The 23,608-nt window shown below is 37.3% G+C and overlaps 1 protein-coding gene across 4 annotated transcripts in view; it reads right to left on the minus strand.

Moving 5' to 3' along the window:
* DDIAS (DNA damage induced apoptosis suppressor) overlaps positions 1–23,608 on the minus strand; it is a 33,747-nt gene that overhangs the window by 5,280 nt on the left and 4,859 nt on the right. Inside the window, exons 2-8 of one of the 4 annotated variants that reach the window (XR_011075379.1) lie at positions 22,235–22,353; positions 21,297–21,343; positions 20,834–20,962; positions 13,471–13,632; positions 12,036–12,153; positions 8,224–10,859; positions 5,716–5,999 (exon numbers count right to left, since the gene is read on the minus strand). Coding sequence is in view for 3 of the 4 variants with exons in the window: in XM_068555017.1 (XP_068411118.1) it covers positions 8,259–10,859; positions 12,036–12,153; positions 13,471–13,632; positions 20,834–20,946 (2,994 nt within the window). In the remaining variant the exon portion in view is untranslated. Of the gene's footprint in view, positions 1–5,016; positions 6,000–7,942; positions 10,860–12,035; positions 12,154–13,470; positions 13,633–20,833; positions 20,963–21,296; positions 21,344–22,234; positions 22,354–23,608 lie in introns of those variants that run through there. The other 3 variants (XM_068555017.1, XM_068555016.1, XM_068555018.1) reach the window with 3 other exon arrangements.

A 23,608-nucleotide genomic window follows, 5' to 3' on the forward strand; every position in this document is an offset into this window, starting at 1 on the left:
CTATGGGGATAACAATACCTATTTCACAGGATTGAATGAAAGCTAAATGATAGAATGTATGCGACATAATGTATTAGAGTGTGAGCTTCTTGATAGCAGTTATCTTAAACCTAGCACAGTGCCAGGTACATTCTGGAACTCAACAAACAATTTGCTGAATACTTTTAATGAATGATAGAACCTAACAAAGGTCTGCCACAAAAGTTATGGTTATGAAGAAATGGTTATTGACTCTTTAAAGACCAGCAGCTAAAAGAAAAGTCTGGTTGGCCGTGGTATCACATTAGATTCTGGTACGTATGCATACATAATCAGTCATCTAATAGGTATAGATATGACTTTCACAACTGATAATTATCAGAGAAATCTATAAAATGAATAATGCTGATTGAGAAAACCATGTATCTAAAATTTCTCCCTTAGATAAATTTAGGAGTCTATATTGTATGTTTTCCTTGGTAAACACTCTAGGGAAATAAAAAACAGCAGTTTACATATATTTTACTCATTAAATGGTACAGTCTATTAATGAATTGAGGTTGGTTTTTAAATTTATATATAAAAATTTACTTCACCACTTCCTTTCAAAACTAATATAAGGCATTTTTATAATAAAGGGCACTTATGCCATAATGTTAATAAAAATGGAAATAAAATTCAGATCACTTAAAAGGAGGGAGCAAACCATAAGACCCAGTACAGTGGTTATAACTGAGCATCATGTTTGGTTTGGAATACTTTACAAGAAAAAGGAAAAACAGTCAAGGATGCAGTTCTCATTATTAGAAAACAAAGCGTATCAGTTTTAATGGAAGACAGGTTTTTTTGCCCCTGGTATTAAATTATAACCAAAACATTTCATTGCACCTTAGGCAGAAGATCCAGACTAGGCAGTGACTTTAAAGAACAAATGCTAACTAGATAATCCTTCTAGTTTTCCATCAGCTTTTCTCTAACCTTAAGTTTCCAGAGTGTTTTTCTATTTAATCATCCTATCATTAGTGCCAAGTACCCAGAAAACACATAATGTTTGTTGTATGAATTCTTGAATTAAAAGAAATGTTGTTGCCAATCTTTATTGAGTATTCAATAATAAAGGAGGCAGAATGGGGTAATAGAGTCCTGGAGTAAGAGTTAGGGTACTTCACGTTCTAACCTCAACCTTATGTAAATGTGAATTTTGGGAAGACTTTTAGCATCTTTGGGTCTCGGTTTCCTCATCTATGAGGCTTAGACCAGTGCTTTTTAACCCTGGATTCACATTAGAATCACCTGGAGAGTTTAAAAAAACTACTGATATGTGAGATTTACCCTCACAAATTCTGATAAATCTGGTCTGGGATGAGATCTAGGCATCAATAGGGTTTTAAAAGGTCCCAAGTGATTTAAATGAGCAGCCTATGGATGAGAACCACTGATTCAGATGTTTTCCAAGGTCCCCTCCAGGTCTAAAATGCTAAGAACTGATGAGATCCAATATTTAGAAATTTAATAACTGTTTAACAGTCTAATAAGGTAGCTGCAACTTTGAGGGTAGTTTTTTTTTTAATCATCTAAAAGGAGTAAAAATCCTGGGACATTTATTATTAAATGATAATTCATGGCAGGTCAAATACTGTAATACAGTCACAAATAATTCAGCCATAAAAGATGGACAAAATGCTTAGGGGACAATCTTAACTCAGTTTTCATTGTTGTGTGAGGTATGGGGGACAGAAGATAACTTGCTCATGGTAAGGAATCTAATAGGATTAGGAATTGCCCATTAAGGCAGGACCTCAGAAGGTCTTCAGTGTAGGGGGAATCAGATATAAACCCTCAGCAGTGGAGGAAGGAAACAGTCCCTAAGAAGTTATAGCCATAATCTGACCCCTGTATGATTTAGCAACCCAAATTCAGCTCATTTGGCAGATAGAAAAAACTCTCACAGTAGAAATTAACACAACATTATAAATCAATTATACTTCAATAAAATAAATTAAAAAAATAAAAAGCCCTCAAATATGAATTTAGTTTAAGTTGTTTTATACCGGTAGTGATTCCAGGCACTTGGCAGAAGCAAATGGAAATCCTTCCCCAGAAAGCATTTTCTTAGGCCTCAGAATTCTCATGAATAATTTTCCAAAGAAAACAAGTAGCTCCAGCTAAACTAGGCCTCAAGGAACATGGCACTATGAGTGAGAACCAGCAGAAAAAAAATGACAATAGGGACCTATCAAGACTTTAGTTACTGAAACTGTCAAACACAGAATATAAAACAACTATGCTTACTGTGTTTAAAGCAGTAACAGATAAACCTGAAAGTGTCTAGAGGAAAAAGAAGACTTTAAAATGTGATCTAGCAAATTTGAAAAAAACAAATCCAGCTTTCAGAAAATATATAATTTTTGAAAGAAAAACTCAATGGGTAGGTAGAAAAGTAGATTAGACACAGATGAAGAGGTCAGAAGAAATTGTATAGAATGCAGCACAAACAGACATAAAGAGGAAAACAATCAAGGAAAGGTTAAGAGAAATGAGAGAGTGAGAATGCATAACACGTTTAATTGGAATTCTCAAATGAGAGTGAATGGAGTAGAGGCAATATTTTAAGATTATGGCTGAGAAATCTTTAGAACTGGTGAAAGGCACTAATGCACAGATTCAGTAAACTTAATGAATCTCAAGAAGAATTAAAAAAAGACATCTATATCTCAACACATCATTAATAGAACTGAGGAACACTAAAGACAGAATAAAAATATCCAGAAAGAAAAATATCAGATTACTTAAAAAAAAAAAAAAAAAAAAAAGGCAGTTAGCTGATTTCTCAACAGCAATGAGAGCCAGGGACAGTTGAATGGCATTGTGAGTGGAAAGAGAATAACCCCTACCCTAGAATTCTACACCCAGAGAAAATATCTTTCAAGATTGAGAGTGAAAATTGGGAATTCCCTGGTGGTCCAGTGGTGAGGACTTGGTGCTTTCACTGCTGTGGCCTAGGTTCAGTCCCTGGTTGGGGAACTAAGATCCTGCAAGCTGTGTGGAGTGGCCAAAAAAAAAAAAAAAAGATTGAGAGTGAAAATAAAGACATCTTTAAACAAATAAATAAATATGCAAATTCAAAAAACCTGAGTTTTCCATCAAGAAAATCTCAACAGAAGAAATAATTCTGGGGACTTCCCTGGTGGCAAAGTCATTAAGACTCTGTGCTCCTGATGCAGGGGGGCCTGGGTTTGATTGCTGGTGATCCCACATGCATACCACACGCAACTAAGGAGCCCGCCTGCCCCAACCAAAGACCTGGAGCAACCAAATAAATAAATAAACAGTAAACTGCCAAAGCTGGGACACTCAAAACTCAAAAAACAACTCTGGAGAAAAAGAAAAAACTACATAGATAAAAGTTAAAAAAAAAAAAATTCTGAAGGGCTTATTTCAGACCAAAGGAAAGTGATATAAGATCTGGGATAAAACATAAATTGAAGGGCAAAGAGAATGGTAAATATGTGGGTAAATCTAAAACAAAAACAAAAAAACAAATATAAAAAACTGACTATAGAAACTATATCTTGTGGAGTTAAAAATACAGAATTAAAACTTATGACAAACATAATTAAAAGAAATAGTAAATGGATTAACAAGATTTAAGGTCTTTGGGAAAGGATTATAAGAAAAAGAAAGAAAGGAGAAGACATGAAACATTGAATAGACAGGATAAACAGGAAGCATGAAATACGATAAACTCAAATATATTTAAATTATTACATTAATTGTTAATGGATGAAATATTCCAGCTAGAGGACAAAGACTGTCAAACTGGACAATAAAACAAAACCAAACTATATGAGGTTTACAGGAAACATTTCTAAGACGTAAAGATACAGAAAGATTTAAAAGAGAAATGAGGGACTTCCCTGGTGGCACAGTGGTTAAGAATCCGCATGCCAATGCAGGGGACATGGGTTTGATCCCTTGTCCAGGAAGATCCCACATGCCACCGAGCAACTAAGCCTGTGGGGCACAACTACTGAGCCTGCTCTCTAGAGCCCACGAGCCACAACTACTGAAACCTGCGCGCTCTAGAGGCCACGCTCCGCAACAAGAGAAGCCACTGCAACGAGAAGCCTGCGCACCACAATGAAGAGTAGCCCTGCTTGCCACAACTACAGAAAAGCCTGCGCGCAGCAACTAAGACCCAATGCAGCCAATAAACAAATAAATAAACAAATAAAAGAGAAATGAAAAACAAAAACAAAACCCACTAACCAAGACAAAACTAATGTAGTACAGTAATAACAATTAGATTTTAGGACAAAAAGCATTAATAGCAATGAAATGGGACTTTCCCCATGTCCATCAGGAAGACACAAGATTGAATTTGTGTCTAATAACATAGCCTCAAAATGAAATAAAAATTGACAGAACTAAAAGGAGAAATATACATATTCACAATCATAGAGGGAGATTAAAAATCCCTCTTTCAATAATTAATAAAACAGGGGAAAAGTCGGTACAGATATAGATAATTTGAACATGATTAATATATTTAATACACACATATAAAATTCTGTGCCCAATAACTGCAGAATATACGTTCTTTTCAAGCACACCTAGAACATTTACAATCTGGCTATAGATTGGGCCAGAAAACGTCTCAACAAATTTCAAAGGACTGAAATAATATAGAATAATTTTTCTGACCACAGTGTAATTCAGGTAGAAATCATTCATAAAGAGATAGCTAGGGAAGAATCCTTTCTGTTTGGAAATGAAGAAATACATTTGTAAAAAATTCATGGGTCAAAGAACCCACATGGAAATTACAAAACATTTTGAGCTGAATAATAAAACACTAACATACGAATTTGGTCTCAGGAGAGTCTAGATAAAAGACGGACTTTGAATTAAACAGCTTATGGGTGGTAACTATAGATGAGTGGATAAATTCAACCAAAGAGTACATGTATTGGGTTGGCCAAAAAGTTCATTCGGGTTTTCAACAGAAGGGCCAATAACGGAACACTTAGAGGCACCATCTTTTAAAAGGCAGGCAAATGAAGCAGTCAAGGATAATAAGAGGGGATGATCAGACAGCATCTCTAAGACCTGAGTAAGAAAGGACCCTGCCCCAGCCCCATGCTTCAGGGAGACCGATGCTTTAGAGTGTCTTCCTCAAGATTTTCTAAATTCACCTCCAGTTCCTGGGACTAAGGAAGGCACCCTAAGCCTGGATCTGGTCCCCACATAGACTTGGTTGCCAGAATGCCTCTCTTGAGATTTTCAAGTCCCACTTTGATGCTGGGACACGTGCCATTTCTCCCATTTGAGGTACTCTCTGACCCTCTAACCCACTCACCTACTCTTCATGTGGAACAAATGCTCTAAGGAGCTCTGGGTATTGTGCCTATGGAATTTCCCTGGGTCTGAAGAGTGGACCATTTCTACTGGCCGAAGCAATATTTCCTTCACACAATAGTATGAGACTGAGCTGCCAGAATGGTGCTTTTAGGTGACTCTCATATTGGACACAGAATGAATTTAGGGTTTTGGGTTACCAAACTATTGACCCTTGAGATTGAGTTGTATGTGTGGGTCTGTGCTTTGGCTCCCACTGGTCTGTGTTCCAACTATGGGACTGTCTTTGGTCTGTAGGCCACCAAGTTTGTGAGGATGGTGACATTGTTCTTAACTTCTGTCCACCTCCCACCACTGGCACCAGGGAGGTCCCCTTACCCTCTCTGCAGGTTCTGCACTGTGTGTCAGGACAGGCCCATCTAATCTGAGGCCTTTTAAGACTGCTGCTCTGCTATGCCAGCTGGCTCTTCCAATCAATGTCCTCTCATTTCCAATTGACAGTGGCATTGTGCTCTCTAGGTTTGGGCTTAACCCATGCTGATGGAGGAATGGGCATTCCTTGCACAAATGAAACTACTCTTCTTGCTCCATCCGTGGGCCTCTTGACTATTCTTCCTGGGTGTGGCTAAGAGGTCACAGTTTGGGAACGCAGTAATTACAGCCTAAAAAGTTCAAGAGAAGACATGGTTAGAATATGTGCGCTACGTTTATGCTAGAAAAGTCCAAATGCTAAATATAATATAACCAGAAAATGAATTATTATTCACATTTTCCTGCATACTGTGTGTAAGACCTGCATTTTTGGTAATCACCAATGAAGCAGAGTAACAACATTTGAGAGAGTTACTGGAAGCCAGTACTCACGGTGGCACAATGGATGCAGCATCATGAGTAAAGATGTAACCAGCATTAAATAAATGACATTAGGGAACTGTAGAGGTAAGATCTATATAGTTCAATAGTAACTGCATTACTACTCTTTAATCACAGTGGGAGATATGAAATTAGCCAGGTTAAACAACATCGACAACAATTACAACTTAGGGACAAGTAGAAAAACTTAAATATGGGCTAAACATTAGACAATATTGTAGAACTACTGTTATAGTTTTTAGTGTGATAATGATATTGTATCAATAATTATGCAGAAGAAAGTCCTTATTTTAAGAAAACTCACGTTGAAGTATTTCAAGGTAAAATGTCATATCTGCAGCTTACCTTAAAAAGGTTCAGCAAAGGGACTTCCCTGGTGGCGCAGTGGTTAAGAATCCGCCTGCCAATGCAGGGGTCATGGGTTCGAGCCCTGGTCCAGGAAGATCCCACATGCCACGGAGCAACTAAGCCTGTGCCACAACTACTGAGCCTGAGCTCTAGAGCCCGTGAGCCACAACTACTGAGCCCGCATGCCACAACTACTGAAGCCCACGTGCCTAGAGCCCATGCTCCGCAACAAGAGAAGCCACTGCAATGAGAAGCCCGTGCACCGCAATGGAGAGTAGCCCCCGCTCGCCGCAACTAGAGAAAGCTCGTGCGCAGCAACGAAGACCCAATGCAGCCAAAAATAAATAAGCTAATTAAAAAAAAAAAAAGGTTCAGCAGAAACAACTATATATATCTATAGACACAATGGAAAAAATACACCCATACACAAAAGGCAAAATGTTAAATAATTGAATCTAGGTCGTATGTATAGATGCTATAACATTGTATCATTCTTTCAACTTTTGTTTTGCAAGTTTTCAAAATTAAAAGTGGGGGAAGGGGAGAGAGCCAGTAGAGCGAGACGATAAAGATGGGTATAATGGATCAACAGTCCAAAAAGAAAGATTAGCACTAAATAGGAGGTGTGCATTATTTCTGAGGTTAGAGGAAAAAGAGTTGTGGGTGAGTCGATACAGACAAGTGGGTAAGTATGGGTGTGGGAAGGTAAGGGAATACAGGTGATCTCCATGAAGTACGAGGCAAGAGTAGGTAGGTCGGTGGCACAAAGAGAGCGAAGATTTGGGATAGTTGCTGTGGGGAATGGCAAAGGGAGCTGACCAGACACACAAAGCTTTTACAGGGTGCAGCTGAGGTGTTGCTAAGGACGTGAATGTCTAGAAACTATTCTTCATTTTTGCTCCTTATTAGCCCTTTGAGCTTATCTCCCTATCAGAGAACTGTTTACTCTTCTAGACCATGAGTTTCTGAGGTAAGGAGCTTGACTTTCAGTTTTGAATTCCCAGCACCTAGCGTAGTGCCTGGCATGTAGTTAGCATTCAACAAATAATTACTGGATAAAATAGTGACAGTTTCACATTTAACTCTAAATTGTAATTGTTTATTGACCTTTCTTCTTATCCCCAGCCCATAGATGCTGCTGGGTTAACTGATTCTCTGCCATGCTCCCAGAGCAACATAAATTTAATATCCATCAAAAACTTCTATCATTGCATTTACTGCATTGTACTGAAATTGTCTGTTATATTTCTGTCTTACCCAGTAGACTAAAATCTTTTGAGATCAGTGGTGTTGTAGCTTTGTATCACAAACTCAGAACAGTAGTTGGCTTAATACATGGTAGACATTTTCTGATCTAAGCTGAACAATTAAGAAAGACTTTAAGTTTTGGTTTGCAAAGGCTTTATTTCTGAATGTATGTGTGATTTTAACAAATACTTTCAACAAGCAAAACTGACAATACATAAGTACAATCAATAATATAAGATAAAGTGCCAAATTATCTGAAATCAGAGTATTCTGGATAAAACACTGGGAAAAACAATGGCTTCCCCCCATTTAAAAAGGCACAACAGCACCTCTTTTCTATTTGCTTCTCTTCAAGTGTTCAAAATGGTAAGAATGCTTTCCATGACACTGGAGGCAAGAGTTTCCAAACACACTTACCTTTAAAAGCTCAGAAATTGGGTTCAGGTGACATTTTATGAGAACAATTCAGGAGACCAAGCACTTTTAGTTTCAGGCACTGAAGGTGACCAATCTTCTGAAAATGCAAGGCAACATTTGACTTCTGAACGGGAACCAAGTCCCAAAACCGACTCTTTGAAAATCCAGCCTAACCCTGTACTGTTATAGTCAGGAGTTTTCGGTTCTGCTGCTGTAAGCATATTCTTCAAATTTAACTCTTTCTTAATTAAGCATTTATCAGTTCTTTGTTTGACATATTTCAGTTTTTTTCTTGGTAACTCTTTTTGATCAGGAGAATTATAAGCAGCAGGGCATTTCCTTAGACCCATGGCCTGGAATCCAAGCATTTCTGAAGGAAATACTTTTTGTGTGGTAGGAGGGACCCATTCATCAACATCAGTTTCAAGGTACTTAGCAACAGGACAGTTGTTGGAGATCTCTGGTTGTGTAATACTAGATACAGTAGGGCTTCTGGATTTCTGGCTGGGTGTCTTTATATTTTTTGGACAGCTAGGGGTGGCTTGCTGTGCATCATTTACAGAGGAAATTCTTGTCTTTTTATAGTTAGCATCAAGGTCCAAATAAAAGGCAGGTAATTTTTTGAACGCTCCTGTCATTCCATGAATTCTAGTTTGGTGGAATCCTATAACTGGAGTTGACTGTGAACATGGAACAAAGTCTTGGCTATCTTCAAAATCATATTCTGAATCTGACTGAAAATGAGGTGGAGAGGGACATGTTTTTGGATACAGAGAGGCAGATGTGTTTTGCAAGGATAATTTTTGTGAAGACTGGCTGGAGTTTTCAGAGAGTGATCTCAGTGAAAAATCAGATTCTGTATGATGACTTTCTGCCAAAGACTTTCCCCACTGTAACAAAATATCCTGTGACTTTTTGGTCATTTCTGTTGCCATGTCCATTTCTTTAGGACTATCGTCAAAGAGATCAGCAGAAGCATTGTAGCAACCTTCATGACCAGTAGAACAGTTTGGTGTTAGGTTATTACCAGTGTGTTCATAAGACATTTCTTTCAATGTGTTCGTACTTCTATTTGGCATACTGCAAAGAGCTTCTAAAGGATATGTGAGTTTCCTGCAAATTGTCAAACTGTCACCCTGGTTCTTTGGCCGCCTACAGTATTGTTTATTTTCTAAGTTGTGAAGGTTGGAAACATCATTATACCTCCTAGAACTCAAAGTTGTCAACTTTTCACTCATTTCGGATAGTGCTTTTTCTCCACATCCATTAAAATATTTGCCATTGAGACAAGAATGGTCAGTCTCTGAAGTATCGTGCTTAAGTGAAATTTCAGCCTCATGTGGTGGAATTCTGGTAGACTTAAGAGTAACTGTTGTGCCTGAGCCTTTTGAAGATGGAAACAGAGCTGACAGATAAACATTTGGTAGAAGATTTTCAGAAATGCCTCTTTCACTACTACTTATAGAGATAGTCTCTGCTGTGTTCTCTGGTTGTGACTCCTTATGAACACTAGGACTTGGATTTGCTTCACAGTTGGAAAGGAAGTCATTTTTGCTGGAGTTTGCTTTGACTGTTGCTTGTGGTGATCTTAAGGCTATAGGTGGTGTATGCAAGGATCTAGTAGTTCTCTGTGGAGTCACGGAAAACCTGCTGTGGTCTGCATGTACTTTACTGATGTCATTATCTAGATGACATTTCCTGCTACTGCCATCTGTCTGGGTTATAGCAATCTCACTTTCGATAGCTGCCAGAAATTTGTTTAGGCTTTCAGAGAGTGGAAGGTCAGCCCAGATCTCAGGGTCACAGTCCTGAGAACCCCCAGCTATCTCTTCAAGTCTGAGTGATGAAGGTGGACAACACATAGATCTCTCCTGAAAGCTAGTGGGGGTATCTACATCATGATACTGGTGACATGTTAGCTCACGCTGGGAATATATATTTTTAACTTCCACTGCACTGTGGAAGGATTTTGTATTACTTGGCTCAAGGGGCTCTTGCACTTTCAAAGGGAATAAATTAGAACCAGGAACTCCAATTTCATGATGATTGCTATGAACAGCACTTGGCTGATTAGCTTGTAAGCCAAGTTCTTCACCCAGCTTTTGTGCTGCACTCTTTTTATCCATATAAGAAACAGGGCTCCATAAACCCTGAATGGTATCATGGCAGCTATTGGAACCAGTGGCCTCTGCAGAGAAAATGCACATTCTGTTCTGGTGAGGAGTATCAATGGCCTTGCTTTGTTCTGAAGCTGAAAAATCATCATCATCTGTTAGTTGTGAAACAATGGAAGTGAGTTCAAGTGATAGCTGCCAGAATCCTGAAAAATCATCTCTGCCATGGGACTCAAAACAACAAGAACTGCTGTCAGGGCCACATATGCTGCTGACATCGCTATTTGAATTTTCTAAAGCAAGTAAGTGGCTATTAGGTGCCTGGGAGCCACAGCGAAGTTTCCTGATATCAGAAAGCTGCAAAAGCCGATGGAAATAGTCAATGACAGTGAAGCCTACGACACCTGGGTCTGGTAGAAGAATCTGGCAAGCTACTAGCGCTTTAACTTTTCTCTTGTGGTCTGAGTACTGCTCTAAGAGGTTACTGGAACCTGAACCTTGTCCATGTTGGCTTTCAAAATTCTGTGAAAGAAGTAAATGAATTTAAATCAGAATAATATTTTCTTCCTTTGACTCAAATGTGAAACAGGGATTTAAAAGGTTAAAAACAGATGCAACTATAACCCCCGCCCCCGTAATTTCAATTCCTCTAGCGTTATACGGTTTAACGCTAGAGGAATTGAAATTATGGGGAAGTAAACCTTGGAGTAAAGAGACTTGTCTTTAAATTTTGGTTCTAAAATTTCCTAGTGTTGGGACTTTGGACAAGTTATTTAGGAGCCTTAGTTTTCTCATTTATAAAATAAGGATAAAAATGCAGGATTACTGTATTAGCAATAACACAAAAAAACTATAGTGCTTAGCAAATAGTAGTTGCTCAATAAATGGTAACTACTATTATATTTCTCATTAGCTTCCATAAGCTTTGAGTGTTTAAAGGAATGTTCTCACTTTAAAAAAAAAAAAAAAGAAGAAAAAGAGCCATCTGAGATTTTAAGAAAGAAAACCTCTGTAGCTCCTGGTTTCATCTTCCCTTTGGGTTTTCTCACTGTTCAGCTGTGAAGTGCTGTATTCCACTTTTTTTTTTTTTTTTAAACATCTTTATTGAAGTATAATTGTATTCCACTTTTTAAAACCCTGACTGCAGTGTGGGCAAAATACTGATTTGTTCCCTTTAGCATATAAGAGACAGAAAGCGATTACTCCTTCAGTCAGCACATTCTCTAGACTTTTTCTACAGTCACTTTTATAATTATTTAAGATGATCCTTCTTAACCTATTCTTACAGTTATCAACACTCAGTTACTTTGCCTTCAATGTTAGTTCCCTCTTTCTCCTTTTATCGATAAGATTAAAAAGCTAGAGTTGACGAAAGTTTTACTACAGAATCTGAACTGAATTTAGAGGGTATAGTAAATACAAAATATCAAAACAAAATATCTAACACTTGTGAATTTATAATAAATTTAGATTTTTAAAGCTCTGAATGCATTTGAATGGGGCTCTTCTAACTTTTGAAAGAGGAAGTTGTCATACATGGTATTTTAACAGATCACCTATAGCCTATTTTTACAAAGCTTAAAGTGCTTCTACAGGCTCTCACACTTATGACTCCTAAAAACTATTTAGAAAATTAAAATCACTTCATTACAATGCAAATGTTAGCATAATAATAAAAAGAAAGCTACTCTCGATTACCGTTACTCCAAAAATAAAGCTCTGTCCAACAAAGCAAGTTTCAACTGCTTTAGTTAATAGGTTCTGAGTTGCATCACTGTCCAGTGTTTCTGGAATTTCATTAGGATCTTGAATGTACCTTGATTGGAAAGAAAATAAAAAATGGGAAGAGATAAGCTTTGAAATTTTAACTTGCCATAAAGTCAGAAGACACAATTAGTTTGAAAATACAGCATGAAACTTTTGAGTTACATACAGGGGGAAAAAAAAAAGTGACTTTAAGAGCTACGCATTTTGTTCCCTCTAGGTTCCTATAGCCTAGAAAGACAAAAACAACTGATCAAGTGTGAATAAAGTAGGTGCCTGCCTAGTAATCAGGCCCAGCAATTATTCTAAAAGTGTCGGTGGGAGTAGTGCTGGGATCTTTAACCCTTCTCCTCAAAGCAGAGGGGGAAGTCTTTCCTCATGGCTGGCAATCCTGGCTGTGGTCCCTTGGTCCTCCCTTTCTTCAAATCACTTTGCTCTCAACTATAAGGAGATGAACAGAGATTTCCTCTGTTAAGTATTAGGGGAGGAGGGCAGAAGATTGAAGGGGAGAAAAAGCTTCAATTGCTTACACATACCCTTACACTCTCAGAACATCTTAACAGGTCAAACTATGCAGATGAAGTTGCAATGCAAATGAAATAAATGACAAAATTCAACTTCTGATATGCAAATATTCCTTCAAATAGCTTCTTCCACCTCAAGAGACCTTAGCCACTTGATTTGAATAATCCTTCAGTTTGAAACAATTTTACTTTCTTATTATATATTTCTCTAACTTGGATTAGAGTTTTGTAATTTAATAGTCTAATTACAGTTTGGTTGGAGCATGGTTTAACATTATCACAATATGTATTCAGGAAATAAACATCTTTCTATTTCTCACTTGATTATCTTTTAAATGAACTGATGATCTGAGGTCGAGTGATCATCTTTTTTACTAAATGCATATTACCTTAAAAACACATATCTTTGGGGGCTTCCCTGGTGGTGCAGTGGTTAAGAATCCGCCTGCTAATGCTGGGGACAGGGGTTCGAGCCCTGGTCCGGGAAGGTCCCACATGCCGCGGGGCAACTAAGACCGTGCGCCACAACTATTGAGCCTGTGCTCTAGAGCCCGCAAGCCACAACTACTGAAGCCTGCACGCCACAACTACTGAAGCCCGTGCGCCTAGAGCCTGTGCTCTGCAATGAGAGAAGCCACCACAGTGAGAAGCCCACCTGCTGCCACGAAGAGTAGCCCCCGCTCACCGCAACTAGAGAAAGTCCGCGAGCAGCAACAAAGACCCCGCACAGCCAAAAATAAATAAAACAAACAAACAAAAAAACCCAAAAAAACCCCACATGTCTTCAAATTCTATTGATGTACTAAAGTAGTAGCTAGGAAAAAGAATGCTTTAAATATTCTTACCTGTGCAAACCAGTGGCTGTAAGACCAAAAAATGCATCTAAGCAGCTTCCAAATACAGTAATACCAAATAATTTGTTTGATTCTGCAACTTTTAAGGCAAGCTTATATCTGTAACTGGCATTTTCAGCTTCACCAGTAGAGCCACATTTTGGACAATTAGACCTGGAAAAGTGGAGGGAAAAAAGCATAGAGATGTTCACTAACTTTTTTTTAATATGCTGTAAAACAAATGTGGAAAAGTAAAGACTAAAAATAATATTTTGTGTACAAAATGTACAAGTTACATCCTTCTTAAATAATTCCAGATCAACCTCTTTTAAATTTTCTCTATTCATAAGTTACTGATTTAAATTAAGTAGCACCAAATTGATAGAAATTGAAGGAAAACTGTGTGTGCGTGTGTGGGGAGAGAGAGGGGTGTGGGGAGGGAGGCTGGCTGGTTGGTTGTTATTGGGTAGCTAAATCATCGTTAACAAATGAGGCATATTATAGTCCGAGGTTGAGGGTGGGGGCAAACTAGATATAATGAAGTGAGCACCACACCAACAGAAGACCTGAACTTGAATGTCTATCTTCTCTTAAAAGGACAATGAATAAGCTCGAAACATTTAATAAATATTTATACACAAAGTACCTAGTCATATTTTTCTCACTATTATAAGAATAACTTTACTTTCTTTAATTTAATTCATTGAAATATGCTGAGAATTTATTAGATTACAAAAACTAGGTACAAAACATCTTGTTTAACTTGTTTGTAAGGCAATTATGCAATTATGGCCAAAGGCATTCTTTTTTTTTGTGGGGGTGGTGGTGGTTCATGTTTAATAGTGAAGATGGCCTAGGTCATATTTAGACATTAGCTGATTTTTTTTTTCCAAGTTTGAATTCTATCAAACACTTTTTTTTTTTTTTCCCCAAAGCCTTCTTATCAAAAACTACTGTGTATGGGCTTCCCTGGTGGCGCGGTGGTTAAGAATCCGCCTGCCAATGCAGGGGACACGGGTTCAAGCCCTGGTCTGGGAAGATCCCACATGCCGCGGAGCAACTAAGCCCATGCGCCACAACTACTGAGCCCGCACTCTAGAGCCCGCGAGCCACAGCTGCTGAGCCCGTGTGCCACAACTACTGAAGCCCGCATGCCTAGAGCCTGTGCTCTGCAACAAGAGAAGCCACCGCAATGAGAAGTCCGTGCACTGCAATGAAGAGTAGCCCTCACTCGCCACAACTAGAGAAAAGCCCACGCACAGCAATGAAGACCCAACACAGCCCAAAATAAAAATAAATAAATAAATTTATATTAAAAAAAAACAAAACTACTGTGTGTCAAGTATAACACTACTGTTATGTACTAGCAGTCTGGTCTTGGGATGGATACTAAATCCCTTAAACTTAGATTTCCTCATCTGTGAAATCCAGGGTTGAAGAAGGATAAAATGAGACAAAGTATAAGAAAAGAAAGTAAAGAAAGAATCTAGTACAGATCTTGTCAAATTAATGTGTTTAGTCTGCTTCTCCCTCATAATTATATTAAGTATTGTGATGGTTACCGTCACTTCTGTTTCCCTCTTTTCTAGTTGTTTGCAATATCTTAGAACTCTGCTATCCATTTTCCACATTCTTAATTTAACAAATTGACCCCTTAAAACACCTTATGGTAATGGTTAATCCTAGAACTGTTTTTTCTTCATGTCGCTAATGATCTGGCTTAAAAATGTGAATAGAAAATAATGTTAGAGACAGTTGTATAAATTTGTTTGCTGCCAGACAGCCACTAGGGGGAGCCTGAATTCCATGGCTCACAAGGTGACTCTTTTGAACAAAGGTTAATCCTTCATATAAAAAGTTACTGGGGCTTTGCTGGTGGTGCAGTGGTTAAAAAATCTGCTTGCCTAATGCAGAGGACACAGGTTCGACCCCTGGTCCGGGAAGATCCCACATGCTGCGGGGCAACTAAGCTCGTGCGCCACACTGCTGAGCCTGTGCTCTAGAGCCTGCAAACCACAACCACTGAGCCCGCATGCCACAACTACTGAAGCCCGTGTGCCTAGAGTCTGTGCTCTGCAACAAGAGAAGCCCCTGCAATGAGAAGCCTGTGTAGCCCCCGCTCCCTGCAACTAGAGAAAGCCCGTGCACAGCAATGAAGACCCAACGCAGCCAAAAAAGTAAGTAAATAAAAACAATAAATAAATTAAAAAAAGAAGTTACTAATTCACCATCATTACATCTGTGCTAATTATTAATTTTTTTTTCCACACTGATGGATCTGTGCCAATCCATTCATATAATCTTAACCAAATTGGCTGGAGTTTGTGTTGTAGTCTGGCCATAGAATTAAGTGAAGGTAATCGACTTACCAGGGCAGAAAACCTCGTTAGTACCAAGCTCTAGTGAAATGAATTAAGTGTTTTAAATATATATTAGAACTTCTTTAAAAATTATGTACTAATAATGCATTCAGGTCGAATGTAAAATTCTTAGCAAATCTTAGAATTAATGTGCATCAGTGTTTTACAGTTTACAAATGTTTTCAACATACATTATTTCCTTCTGATACATAAACAAGGCATTTACTCCCATTCACAAACTGGGAAATTGGGGTGAATTTTTGCCCAATGTGACAAAGTTAGTGATTTTTATGACCAAATCCAAGGCTTTGGATTCCTTGCCTGGAGTTCCTTCTTGCATAACTATAAGAACAGTATAGTTAATAATGAACGATCTTACAAATACAGAGTATCAATGATAGCCTAAGAAAGACTAGTATTAATGCATTATTAGCATTAATGCATATATATACTATATTATTTATACTTTTATGTTATATATAAATTGAAGATATTTATGTAGTTTCCTTTAATCCTTTTGGGAATAAGTCTGAACTGAAATAAATGTTAGTATGGAGTAATACAGATCACAGCTTTTCAAACTTCAGTATGCATACCAATCACCTAGGGATCTTCTTAAAATGAAGATCCTGATTCACTAAGTCTGGGACAAGGCCCAAGACTCTGCATTTCTAACAAGCTCCCAGGTGATGCCGATGCAGCTGTTCCTCAGACCACATTTTGAGAAGCAAGGGTAGAGACAACACATTCAAATCACAGTCCCCTGATTTAACTTCTAGAGGCACCTCATTTCCAAAATGTCATTTGTTATGGAATAGCAGTTTTCAAACATATTTGGTCTCTGGTACTCTTTATACTCCTAAAAATTATTGAGAATACCAAAGAGCTTTTGCTTCTGTGGGTAATATCTATCTATATTTCCAATTGAAAATGAGAAATTAAATGAAAGTGAGAAATTGAGAATTCTAAAAAATACTTATTAATACCTTAAAAAATAGATCCATCGCATAGTTAACAAAAAGAATATATTTTTACGAAAAATAACTATGTGTTCCAAAATAAATTAGTGAGAAGACAGTGGCATTGTTTTATATTTTGCAAACCTGTTTAATGTCTGTCTTAATAGACAGCTGGATTCTCATACCTCCTTCTCTGCTCACTCTGCTGTGATATCACATGTCATGGAGCCTCTGGAAAACTCCACTATGCACTTTTATGAGAATGAGAGTGAAAAGGCAAATTATGTCTTAGAATTATTATGAAAAGTTTTGACCCCAAGAAGCCTCTGAAAGGATCTATCTAAAATAATACTTGTATTTGCTACCTTTTTTGTTTGATACCAGTTAAAACATTAAGTTTCATTCATTTATTTTTCTAGGTTAGTGTACTTATATTTAGCCCCAAAGTAGAAAAATTGATGAGATTAGTAACCCTTTGAAAATCTGATGAAAGCAATGGACTCTCTCTCTCCCAGAAAACTGCACACATAACCATAACACACAATATTTTACATATTTCACAGGTAAAGGTAATGAAAAATATTAAAAAATAACATAGGAAAAGAAAGCTCTTAGTGCTGGAGACAGATTTCTAGACCAAAGGGATAATGGGTCCCGTTAAGTGAATCAGAAGGGCAATTTACATGTTTGGGCTGGCTGGATTGCTTATATGGACAAATGAGTCCCCTTTCTTGCTCATAATTTTTGGGAGTACATACACCTCCCCCATACATATATAAAATCATATATATATATATAAATATATATATATATAAAAGTTTGTTCCTTCATATGAGATTACCATATTCACATATACAAATGTGTATATATGTATATACACATATTCATATATATATATATATGAATATGATAATGAAGGACCAAACTAACTTTTACACAGCTGACCCTTGAACAACACAGGTCTGAACTGCAACAGGTTCACTTATACATGGATTTTTTCAAGAGTAAATACTATATAGTACTATATATTCTGTGGTTGGTTGAATTCTTGGATGTGGAACTGTGCATATGGAGGAACCACAGGTATGGCGGACCTGCATAAATGGAGGAACTGCACATATGGAGGGCCAACTATAGGTTATACTGTGTAGAGGGTTGGCGCCCCGTGTTGTTCAAGGGTCAACTGTACATATACTTTTTACATTTTTATGTCTTTATCTGTATCTTTATCTAAGTCATGGAATCTTTTTTGAAAAGAAATCTAATTTGGAACCCTAATTCAAGGCTGAGAATGGAGCTGTTGTTGAAACTAAAGTGGGGGCCCTAAAGCCCTACCTACTAGTCAGCACAATCTACTATTACTTCTCTAATCCTATCTCCTTCTAGAAGTACAGAGCCCTAAGGCTCTGCAGAACAGTAATTTGAAAACCACCACTGCTCTAATCTTGGAGGTTAACAAGAGAAAAAAGTTAATCCCATAAAACACAAAACCTATTATGGTGGTTGTCGCTAAGGATTTGGGGTTCAATGAAAAACTTTTAGGGAGCAGTCTTTTTGCTCTTCACTGTCTCTAAAATCTTCTGCAAAGGCTACATGTGTGGAATTCCTGTCATAAACTTGCTGTGCTGCAGAAGTGAGGAATTTTTGTTCCCTGTGCTGGCTTACAACTGACTCCAGGTAAGAAAAAAGGAAAGCAGAGATAACAGTAGAAAAGATAAGCACTGGAAATTATGGGAATAGACTTTGTGTAGCACTGTCAATGTAATATCTGTAGAGGAGAGGCTATATTTTTGTGGACTACATTTCCACAGGCAAGGACAAAGTGCTGTGGATTTTATGTGACTAAACGGTCCAATTAGAGCTCAGTTTTCTGGGGGCATCTTAAACTCTGGGAAAGAGAGGGGGAGGGATCATTATGGATACCAATTTCACTGCTAATTTAGAGGTAATACAGTGATTATGGATGTAGATAGCAGTCAGACTGTTTAGGCTTGAATATGTTTCTGCCACTAACTCACTGGCTTTGTGATTTGGGGCAAGTTATTTAACTTTTCTAAGCTTTAATTTTCTCCTTTGAAAGTTGGCATTAACAGTAGCATCACCTCACAGGGCTGTTGCATTAAAAGATATAATGCTTACAAAGTTCCTAGCACCATGTGTAGCATATAGTAAACATTCATTAATGTTATCTATTGTTATTACCAGTCTAAAGAGGTAAAAATGACAGTATTGTTCAACCTAAATGGTTGTTATAGATTATCTTTAAAAGAAATGACTTGGGGGGCTTCCCTGGTGGCGCAGTGGTTGAGAATCTGCCTGCTAATGCAGGGGACACGTGTTCGAGCCCTGGTCTGGGAGGATCCCACATGCCGCGGAGCAACTAAGCCCGTGAGCCACAATTACTGAGCCTGCGCGTCTGGAGCCTGTGCTCCGCAACAAGAGAGGCCGCGATAGTGAGAGGCCCGTGCACCACGATGAAGAGTGGCTCCCGCTTGCCACAACTAGAGAAAGCCCTCGCACAGAAACAAAGACCCAACAGAGCCATAAATAAATAAATAAATACATAAATAAATAAATAAATAAAAATTAAAAAAAAAAAAAGATACAGGATGCCCACTTCAATTTGCATTTCAGATAAACAATGAAAAATATTTAAAATAAAAAAAGAAATGACTTGGGGAAAAAACTCAGTTTTAAAAATATTTCACATCTATATATTACTAATTATGTATCACACAATGTTTGAAGCATTTATTAATTCACAACAATCCTATGAAGCAGATATTATTACTTTCTCCATTTTGAGATCCAGATAATTTAAGTGACTTGCCCAAGGCTACACAGCTTTAAGTGGCAGGGCTGAGAGTTGAACCCAGGCAGTCTGGCTCCAGAGAACTGTGCTTTTTAATCACCAGGATATAATGCAATAGGTAAAGTATACTTGCCCAAGATCATACAACTATCAAGTGTCAGAGCCTATCTACAACCCTGTTGTGTTTTCCGAAGCGTGAAATCGTTCCATTATACCACACTGCTTCTAAGAATAGGTCCTGATCAAAGGCAAACAGTCCCTGGTTTTAGTTTTTTCAGAAAATAGGTAGGAACCTGAAAATGAGTGAAGCTAAGTCTAGATCGAAGACAACCTAGACACTATCACATTGTCATTTATTCATTCATTTAACATTTATTGTGTATTTTCTATGAACTAAAATAAACCATAGGCTGAATGCTGAGGATTTAATGATGAATAACACAAATAGGTTCTTTCTCTCAGTTTACAAATGAGTACTTGAAAGAATGGCTTAATAAAGAAATAGTGAAAACTACTGGAAGGATGACTTAGAGTCCAGGTGTGGGTTGGAACTGTCAATTCCTCCCCATACAATGCTAACTAGACAAAAAAGACTAGTTAAGAATATTGCTGGCCTACTACTCTACTTACATACTACTAGGTACTTACTAGATATTCTTATTCTCACCCCTAGGAAGAGAGAATGTATTCTTAAGGAACTCCAACCCTAACCTCTCACCTGTACTCTATAAAGATCAGAGACGAATCTTAGGCTCTCAGGTCTGCTTGGCCTGAATCTGGGCACCATAATAAAGTATTATGTGCCCAGCACTGTTCTAGGTGCTGAAGGATACAGAGGTTACAATAACATAGTCCCTGTTCTCAGGGAGTTTATTCATTTATTAAAAAATAATCTGGAGATTATGCAAAAATAAGCAAACAGTGAACAAACAAAAAACCCCTACACTATTTCCAGGGATATGCCAGAAGTGTACTAAGTTTTTGTATCAGGATCGTGACTTCCTCTCTGAGAAATTAGTTTTCTTCTCTGAAGCAGGTACTTAGTAAAGACTTGGAGATAATTTGAAACATCCCTCTAGTAATAGAGGATTACCAGCCAATTCTATTCCAGGATTTACAGAAGAACCAATCTAAGAGAATCTTATGTCCTGGTACAAACTTAATCCTTACTTGCCTTTGAGCCATAGGAAATCTACAGTGTACACTTGCATTTTCTTTCTCACACTTTCAGGTTTTACTTTTACCTTTTGGAGACCAGGATTATCCGAGAGAAGCACTTTTGACATGAAGGATATATAAAACTAGAATTCTGGAGAGCAAGAACTGAGGCAAGAAGAAATTTTCTTCTTCTATTCATGTGTCCTCACTGTGGTCTGCAAAACAAAATAGCCATGGGATGAATGGCAAATCTTTAATTGCATGCGTGTAATTCATTTCTTAGGAAAATCACTTAAACTTCCCTGCAAAGCCAATAGATGTTTTTTTTGTAGTAAATGTTAGTGTATTGGAAAACTAATTTTCTTTTTCTGTTTAATTAAGAAAATAAGATTTAAAACAGAGTAGTTCAAGCAAATATTCTGTTTTTGAATAAATTTCCACCCCAGTAATTCAAGAAAGGTGTCATTTAACTTCTTTCAACATCTTTATAAGAAGAGCTATATAGAACTTGTTTCCACTATTAATTGAAAGGAACTTAAATGAACTTACAGGAATGTTTAAAAGAACCTAAATTGGTGGGAAATAGTTCTTTTCAGCTGGAAAAAAAAAATCACTTCATTAGATTTCAGTATGTACATTTTTACACAGCTTGAAGAGGAAAAAAAGACAGTTTAGAGTGTACAGATAGAAAAATAAAAATGTTGCATGGTCAAATGAGAGTTCAAAGTGCTTTATGAGCCTTGTATAAAACACATCAGAGAAGTAAAACAATAAAATAGCAGTTCGCCTCTTTTATACTTTCCTTTTAAAAACTCAAATGTTCGTTTCTCAAAATTTTCTAAATTGATTAGCTTATTTATAGCATAATATAAATGCTCTGAAATAAAAATCTCTGTACATGTTCAATATAAAGCTATACCAATAAATTTTCATTTGTAAACACACGGCAAAAGCTTTCAATTTCTGCAAATGGGTGAAACTGTTTCTGAGACTGGCATCAGCAAATTTCGACAAAGTGGAAGTCATCAGTTTAAAAATCATAAAAGAATCTTTTAGGTATAGCTCCTCCTGAGAATGATCACAAATTTAGAAATGTGATTATGGAATGGGTATCTTAAAATGTTACTAATCCTGTCCATCAATCAAAATATTCCTGTGAAAATAAAATCTTGCCACCTAAGGCAGTAAGATGGGAACTTACAAAGATTATAGATAAATGGATTTACATAAATCACCGATCTACGTTATTAAAGGGGCATAGGAAAAAAATCTAACTCTGCTTAATTCTTGTTGTTATCCTTGTTTTTGAACCCTTAGGTATACATGACTAATAAGGTTCTACCAAAAGCAGATATGTCTTCCTAGATTTGGTTGTCACTTTAGGCTACATGGCAATCTCTAAGGACAAGGTAGAGGAGGTGATACAGGATACAAGGAAAAGGCAGAAAGAAAGGCCAGAGAACACTGCTATTTTTAGTGTTACTTACCTCAAGTTCCTTCTTGCCAATGCAACAAATGATGGAATGTATGTCAGCAAAGGCATCTTCCCTCTACATTTCCTCTAAAATCCAGTTTGGGGTAGCGTGTAACATGGTGGTACACCTGCCTATGAGCCAGGGGAGATAAAATAGGACAAAACTCCCTCCTGAAAATGTCGTCTTTTACCTGCTTAAAATCTTACAGTTTAGAATGAAGCCTCAATTCCTCACAATGCCTGTCAGGCCCTAGCTCATCTAGCCCCACCTCCTTGACCTCACCTTGTACCACTCGCCCCCTTAATCACTGCACTTCAAGCCATGCTAGCCTTCTTTCTGCTCCTCAAACACACCAAATAATCTTTCTCAGGCTTCTGTGCTTACCTTTCTCTTTGTCTAAAATGTTCTTCCCTCAGTACTTCAAATAGCTGGTTCATTCTCATCCTTCAATCTTTAATGTTATCCCTTAGAGAGCCCCATTTCATCTCAGGTAAATACTTCCTTCCTCTTAGTTTCTATGATATCACCCATTTTACTCCTTCATGGTACTAACCGTGCTTGTGATATATGCAATCATGAAAATTATATATCAGATGATACATGCTTACTTGTTTTTGTTGGTTCTACCCCCATTAGTCTTAAAGTTTCATGAAGATGGAGATCTGGTCTATCAACTCACCAATAAATGAAAAACATATGTAAGCATAAATATTTGCGAATTAATTTCTAAATTAATTGTGCAAGCACTAATTGCTGTTATTTTCAAAGGAAGGATGGTTAAATTGTCATTATTTAAGGGTTTATTGCCCTCTAGTGGAGAAATAAATAAATTTGAGAACTGAAATGAAAAAGGTCATTGAAGTATTTTTACTATTTGCATTTCACTTGGTAAATTCCAGCAAATGGCAAAAAGACTTTCCATTCATTGGCTGGTGAAAAAAATGCAATAAGATCCTTTTAGACAGTCACTATTAGTTATTCCTTTTGTTATTTTCATAGTATTCCCTTATGATTCTTGTCATCTAGTTTGTTTTGCCTCTCTCTCTACTGCCTGACTTAAAGTATGTTGAATTAATGTTTGATAGATAACTGAATGAAGCATCAGGAATGAGAGAATACTAAAGTTAGGAAAACATGATCACAGACTTGGGAACAATTCCATATGTGGTATCTACTGCAATTTATTTTTCTTCTTGATTTTATTGGGAAGGATGGTGATATTGCATTACATTGCTTTCAGTTCCATCACAGTCAGCAAACCATATTCCAATTTAATAAGTCCAATATATTTACTTATTTATCAATCATTTATTGTGCAGCTGATAAATACCAGGTGATGGGGATAATATAAGTGATGGACAAAATATACAAGGTCCCTACCTGGTC

This window comes from Eschrichtius robustus, chromosome 11 (genome assembly GCF_028021215.1).
Source record: "Eschrichtius robustus isolate mEscRob2 chromosome 11, mEscRob2.pri, whole genome shotgun sequence".
NCBI classification, from domain to species: domain Eukaryota; kingdom Metazoa; phylum Chordata; class Mammalia; order Artiodactyla; family Eschrichtiidae; genus Eschrichtius; species Eschrichtius robustus.